This window comes from Poecilia formosa, unplaced genomic scaffold (genome assembly GCF_000485575.1).
Source record: "Poecilia formosa unplaced genomic scaffold, Poecilia_formosa-5.1.2 Scaffold522, whole genome shotgun sequence".
NCBI lineage: Eukaryota > Metazoa > Chordata > Actinopteri > Cyprinodontiformes > Poeciliidae > Poecilia > Poecilia formosa.
This window is the reverse complement of record NW_006800461.1, coordinates 291,167-298,778: the sequence shown is the minus strand read 5'-3', so window position 1 is coordinate 298,778 and position 7,612 is coordinate 291,167. Positions and strand designations below refer to the sequence as shown.

General features: G+C 37.8%; 1 protein-coding gene across 1 annotated transcript; it reads left to right on the top strand.

The window, feature by feature from the left end:
- Positions 1 to 4,521: 4,521 nt before the first annotated feature.
- mcl1b (MCL1 apoptosis regulator, BCL2 family member b) lies at positions 4,522 to 6,437 on the top strand. Its single transcript, XM_007540183.2, has 3 exons — positions 4,522 to 5,123; positions 5,416 to 5,666; positions 5,751 to 6,437. Exons 1-3 carry the CDS (start codon positions 4,661 to 4,663, stop codon positions 5,865 to 5,867), a joined length of 831 nt encoding a protein of 276 aa, XP_007540245.1. The 5' UTR covers positions 4,522 to 4,660; the 3' UTR covers positions 5,868 to 6,437.
- Positions 6,438 to 7,612: the final 1,175 nt, after the last annotated feature.

Sequence of the window (7,612 nt, the reverse complement as noted above, 5' to 3'; positions counted from 1 at the left end):
CGACGTTTAACTGAAATCCTAAAAGGGGTGCGGGTTTTAATATTTTTATCTTTTTTTTTTTAATCTTTTTCAAAATCTCTTTTTCTCACTGTTTATTCTATGTCACATGCTGTTTGCATTTTAATTATGTAAAGCACTTTGAAATGCCTTGCTGCTGAAATGTGCTATACAAATAAAATTTAATTGATTGATTGATTGATAATAAATTTGGAATCATGTCAAACCTCAGATACCCAAGGTCAAGAATGTATTGATCATCAGAACCAGGTCTTCATCTTGACATCATACTTACTGTTTTTTAACTTCTTGGAGAAGGTAAATCTCTTACATTTCAAGGAATCTGTAGCTTGCGTGCTAATAAATAAGGGTCCCATTCAGACACGCTCAAGAGTACCAGCGCCATCCCATCACCATTGAAATGCGGATCAGCGTCTAAGGTAGTGGTGTCCACTGCCTTAAATCTCAAGGCAGACACTGGTTTCTAGTTTTCTGCCTGGTGGTACTAACTTGCTCCTCAGCATTTCTCCTGAGTCCTTCTACTGAGCCACCATTTGATCCAGGTGTGTTGAAGCAGAGAGAGAACTACCACATGCAAGATACCAACCCTCCAGGACCGACTTTGGACACCATTGGTCTAAGACAGTGTTTCTCAACCTTTTTTGGGCCAGCGCCCCCTAGCCCCTAGCCCCACCAAATAAATTTGTAGGCTACTTTGCACTGACCATTAATATCACTATCACTATTGTAGATGTTTTGATTTTGATGCGTGTTTCTGTATTTATCAAAAATAATTTCCCAGAAAACAAAAAAGCCATGGGAATAGAAATTATATTCACAGGCGTCTACGAAAAATGCAATGAACATTCAAGTTAAAATTGGTAGGTCTAACAGCAGCCAATCAGATTGGAAAAAATATTCTTATTTTGTGCCATTTTCTAGTTGTAAAATTTCCAGAAAATGATCAGATAAAAGATGTTCAACATGCCAGTTTAAACTTTGATCTATCCGCAAACCGACTGAGCTCTGCAGCATTAAAACATGGATAGAACTGTAACTACATTAATCGTAGCTCTTCTTCTCTTCAGTGTTTCTGTTTCTGGTGGTGCAGCTCTGTGCTGCCTTCAGGAGAATGGGACATCAGAGCATCATCCATAAAACTTCACCCACATGGCATTTATTGTGCAATCCAGAGCTTTCAGTGGAAAAACAAAAGTTCCAGGTCCTTTAATGCCATAGAAATATGAGACAGAAACATTGATTATATCTTTATGTAGACCTGTCTATTGATTTATAGATTAATAGTTTTACTGGACAGAAATGACAAAGAACAAATCTGGTTCTTAATCAAATCTAATTAAAAACATGAATAAGTGATAAGTTATTTACTGTTATGATCTGTAAGATATATTTATTCTCAGTACTAGATGTGGTCTCAACAAACCCATGACATTTCAACAATATTATTTTACTTTTTATCTGAAAATAGTGTTATTGATCGAAAGGTCTTGCCATACCAGTTTATTCCTCTGTATTTACTTTAGCTTCTTAGTTTATTCTTGCATTTTGTTATTCATTCATTTCCATTTAGTTTCCTTTGATTAGTAATTATCCTCTCTTGGTTTATTGCTATGTCCACTTTAGTTTCTTTCCTGTTGCTAGATTTATTTTATCGTTATCATTTATTGACCATCAGTAATCTTCACTCATCACCTGCTGCGCCGCCTAATCATCATATGTTTCACATCATGTGTTGATTTTTCACTGTTCAGCGTCCGATTCTCTGTTTTTATGCCATAATTCACATCTAGTTCGTCGCTCCGTTTTATGTCCTATAAACTCCTATTTCAGAGTTTTGCGCAATGTGCGCGTCGTTTTTTTTTAAGCCCCTAAGGTGCATGGCGTTCGGGAAGCGTGTCGATGGGGAAAAGGCAGACTGACATAAACCTTTTAAAACAACGGAAACAATTTCTGCAGTCTGATTATTGAAATTTAAAAGTGCTGCGTTGTTCTATCACCCCCATTTCATACCAGACCACTTACAGCTCCGGTGTTATAGCTATAAAATCAACGCTCTCTATCGTGGTATCACTATGGATGGATTTCTTTATTTAAATGGGTTCATTTTTCAGAGGGATACACAGTGAGGGTATCGTGATTTTAGCTACCAGTAGCAGGAGAACGGAGCTGCGCCAAGAAGCTAACAGAAGCTAACAAACACTGACTAGAAGAAGAGCTGTCATGTATATTGTTGCAGCCAAGCATGGTTTAATGTTACACAATACAGTTTTACCAAGTTGCTCAAAGTCTAAACTGGCATTGTTGTGCATTTAAAGTGTAAAGTTTACCTTCAACCAAACGCCCCCCAAAGGCATCCCAGCGCCCCCTTTTGTAAAAATGTCCGCCAGCGCCCCCTGCCGTACTCTGGACGCCCCCTTGGGGGCGGTACCGCCCACGTTGAGAACCGCTAGTCTAAGACAAACCCATTAGATCAGGCTAAGGACACTGGCCCTACCTCACTGCAGCCAAAAATATCAACATACAATGACCCTGCCTGCAGACAAAACTAAATACATCTGCATCCAATTTCTTGTTTGACACCTGGGTGCTTTGCACATCTTCATTCAAGATAGCCTTGATTTTTAGAAGTCTCAAACTGAAGAGACAGTACTATTATGTTACAGAAAACAACAGAATGGCTGAAGTGTCATATTCAATGTTGCTAGTTTTATAAAAATTTTAAATATCCATAATAAAATCATACTGCTTGAGAAGGAGCCAAAATAAGACTAAAAAGAGATCTAGTGATTGAATGAGAGGGACTGAAGTAAGGGATCAGATGGTAGTGAACATTAGATTATGATGAGACAGTGATTCTTGAGAATAGGGGCAAAATGGATTTTAATTTTCCCCAATTTTTAAAAAATATTTTTTCATCTTATGTGTGTAAATATGACAAATAATCTTTTGGAAATGTAAAGATGCTAAGGTGTAGGCTCCCAGTTGCAACATTAAAAAAAAAGAGAACATTTTTAATCGACCTGACCCAAAACTTTGTCATCACCATCTGAGAAAAATAAATATAATTTTTTTATTAGTGATGTTTTATTCATTTTTACAGGCAAATGCTTCTCAGGAAACAAACAAAAAAAAATATATATAAAAAAAGTCCATCTGACGGAGTTGACAGTGCATGACGGAGTTGACACAGAACTGAAGGGGGTGACAAAATAGTGAATAAAATGAAAACCTGATACATGTGAAGTAATGCAATTCATGTAAAATACATTAAAATGAATTAATTGCACATTTAAGTGAGATTTGTCAACAATTTCACTGAAAGAGTCAGAAAAACTCTGATGGAGTTGACGAACAGCCATACTACCTAAATTTATATGATGTTATTCTGAAGGAGGCCATATTGTAGCTCATCAGGTCCATGAAATCTTTACTGTACACTAAAACTAAGCTTTTATTTCACAAAATTTCATCAAAGTTTTGTAAATTGTCAGTTATGGAGTTGACACATCATGGTTGTGACAAACAACTTCGGAATAAAAAGAAGAAAAAAACTAAAGAATAACATGAGATAACCAGAGCTAACAACCCCTCTTAGCAAAGGAAAAGAAAGGAAGTGGTCATGGGGTCCTTAGAAGTTCTGGTGCCCCCCAAAATGCCTGATTTTTTTTTTTTTTACATTATTTTTTATGTCTGACGGTTTTGACAAAAACTAGGGACAAATTTCAATGGAGTTGGAAAATGTATAAAAAGATTTTTATTCAATTTATTGATACTTTTATAATTATTTATATGACTACTTATACTTAATTGTCAAGATATATAATTGTAGTATTTCTTTAATTGTTTTAAACTATTATAATGTATTGAGTTCTGCTCCGGTACAAGGGATTTTTGTAACACGCACTTTTGTAAAATAATCTCAAACGATAAGAGATTTGAGAAAATAGACTTTAAAGGTGTAAGACTTAAACTGACCACTAGGGGGAGCTAGAGCAGTATATTGGCTGAGTTCGAAAGGATGAATTTCCACCCCGCCAGCCAGTTCCGGTGAAATTCCAGTGAATTCCAGTATCTTCCACAAGTGAATAGAAAGCGCTTCCAGAAACTGAAGCAAATAAAATGTAGTAAGGAAAATTCCAGATATGTGCACAAGTGCATAGAAAGCATATCCAGAAACAGAAGCCAAACTATATATAAATGAGATAATTATTTACTTTTATTTTTTATATATAAAACAAAGGCTATTTTTTGATTGTATTGATTTTTACTTAATTGTATTGATTTTCGCTGAGATCATTGAAACTGCTAATATCAGTCAGAACACAGCTGAGTTTTAAGTGAATATCCAGTTTCATGAAATAGCTCTCAACTTCAAATTATTAGTTTGTGAACACAAACTCTGGAGTAAAGCAATTTTTTTAAACGAGTGTTTCCTTCGGGGGGCGTGGCGTGGCAAGTGACGTCAAAGAGGGGCAGGATGAAGCGTTCTATTTATTGGCTCCCATTTCGTTTCGTCTTTTCTCGAGGACCTGAATCTGGCAGAATGAGTGGAATATAGATTGGCTTATTTAACTAACTACCTAGCCTTTTCAATTAGCTGAGTCTTCTTTGTTAACCAGTTAATCCCATTTCAAAGGAAAATATGACGGCTAATTCGACAACCGCATTAAACTATCTAATTTTTTCTCAAAATGGAGTCGGGGATGGACAAACACACTACGACCAGGGGCTCGTTGTGCCTGAAGTCGCAATGGGAGCCACTGTAGATTCTCTTCATTCGCCTAAGGATCCCTACAAGAAACGCCCGACGAATCTCGCAGTGTCCGCATCGAATGGATATGTTGCAAAAAGCCTCCAGAAGAGCAGCGACGACAGCGACGAAGGCTCTCTGCCATGCACTCCAGCGCAGCAAGACAGTGAAACCGACGCGTCTGCTGTACGTGCGAGCAACCAAGTGCTGGATAACGACACAATGGAGCTCATTAGCAGTTTTCTAAGAAATTTTACAGGACTTTCAAAGTGTCGGTGGAGTCAAAATAAAGCTCTATCTACGATGAAAAGGGTGGTGGAGGACGTTTTGTCGAAGCACAGATATGCATACAATGGTAAGTAGGCGCCATTGTAGGATTTTTCCACAGTTGAGTCATAGCCTGCCTCACCCACAGGAAATATTTACAGTGTATATTTTATAAAACTGGATGCATGTTTAAAACAGCTGTTTTGGCCATTGTTGGCCTTTTTGGCCCTTATAGACGTTCAAGGAAGTGATACTTCATTTAAAATGTACCCGTTCTACTTGTTATGCAATTAAGCGGAAGTAAAAAGTAACGACATAAATGCTTCTCTGACCGTAATCGAAATGGATCTCTGACTCCAAGTCATTTCTTTTCCTCTCAGGTATGCTCAACAGGCTTGCTCTGGATAACCAGCCGGACAATATGGGGTTTGTTACGGAAGTAGCAGAGAATCTCTTTTCAGACGGGACCACCAACTGGGGTCGGATCGTCAGCCTGGTGGCGTTCGGGGCTGCAGTGTGTCAGCACCTGAAGGAGAGGGGCAGAGAGCATTGCGTGGAGCTGGTGAGCAAGGAAATATCCACGTATCTCCTGGAAAACCAGCGGGACTGGCTAGCAAAAAACAACTCATGGGTAAGTTATTGCACCCCACTGCTGGCTCACTTTGAGAACCTTCTGTGGATTTGAAACTAATGTATTTTTTGTTTTTGTTTTCAGGAGGGCTTTGTGGAGTTCTTTAGAGTATCAGATCCTGAGTCTACAGTGAGGAACACGCTGATGGCGTTTGTTGGGGTCGCTGGTATTGGGGCAACATTAGCCTTTCTCATCAGGTGAATTTGTTGGACTTTGAGACCTTAATGGACTCTCCTGTCACCAGTTTCTGTTTTGGACTCTGAAATGGAAGTTTAACTTTGAATATCATGTTTTTTTTTTGTTTTTTTTTTTTGTTTTTTTGTCTTTTGTAAAAACATTTTTCAAACTTATTTATGTATGAATAAATTTATTTTTCTAATGACATTATATTGTATGTAAAATTAATGATTATGCTATTGTTTAGCACATTTTTAATTTAAATCTTTTTTGGGGGGGTGGGGCAATCTGTTTACAACTAGAATTATTTGTGATTTTTATCAAACATTTTTAATGAAATCACAGGCCAAACCAATAGAAACTAACCATTTATCCATAGCATTTTGCAGGAATGACACCCATTCCTTGAAAACTTTTATGAGCATTTGGACTTTGGTCTGGATAGTTCACAAACGTTCGGGGTAGAGGGATTGATTTGCACATAGTATGTCATTGTTAAAATTGCTGTGTCCAAGAGACACCAATGGCTACATTCAGATTTAAGCTAAAAGCATATGTACAGAATAATAAAACAAATTAAACTGTTTGAACTTTTGATAATGTCTTTCTGAACAGGCAGTCTTGCTTAATCACATTAAACAACCAATAGGATATGTGCTGTAAATTTCTGACACTTTATGGGTCAGAAACCTCTGTTTATTCACACCACAACCAATATAGCGCTTGCTGCAGTTTCCTCGAAATTTGAGCACCTCCTATTTGACTGAGCTCAGGGTTGCATCTGCAGTTTTGCACGTTGCAGAGTTTTTTTATGCAAAGCTGGTGCACAAGCTCAAAGTGCTGAACTGGGGTCAAAGGGGTTCAAAACATCTTCAGAGTTGCATAACATCCACATCCTGATTCAGACAGGCTTCAGCTACCTAGAAACCGATGACTTAAACATGTTTTATTGGTTCCAACCAAGGATTGAGGTTCTGCTCATTAATTCTCTGGCACTCTTAATATTTTGTTTCCACCACATCAAGCCTCTAGCAGGGAAAACCATGGTGATGGTTTGGGACTTCACCTTATTTTCAGATCCTGCTGTAGTCTATGGTTACAGAACAAACATGACAGTGGAGGACATGAAGGGGAGACTCTATGGAGACGATTCACAGCTGTCCTCTGGTTTACTCCTGTGAATAATGATGTTGGTTACGTTCTTAGTTACCTGTACATGGCTCATTGAAGAAAGGCTGTTTTGCTCAGGGGAGATCTAAAGGCTGAGGCAAATTCAAATTGCTGTTTGCAGCATTTACCAAGAGGATTGGTTGTGCAGAAAGCAGGGAGTGCCATAAAGGAACAGGAAGTTAACTCTTTTTTTTATTTTTGTTTGCTTGTTGGTAAATTAAATTTCTTCTGTGAAATTCTTACAGAAGCAAATAAAAAAGATGAGAAGTTTATCTAGATATTGTCTCAATTTCAGAAGAGAATTCTGCTCTAGTGACTCAGTGAAAGAAGACGAAACTCAAACTGGTTTGGTCACAGATTAAATCTTTTGTTTCCAAACCTGAACTCCAACTAATTGAAAATCTTCTGGGAAACCTCTTTAAGCAAATCGGCATAATCAAGGGTATTTTTGTGCAGTTTCTGTTCTAAACGTTAGTTGCTTGCTTTAAAAGTGTACATCTGTTGTGGTTTACCAGACTTATCGAATTGAACTTTGCAGCTTCTGAACTATGAGAGAGGCGCAGCTGCAAACCGAAAGGCTTTAAAGCAGGTAACTGCAT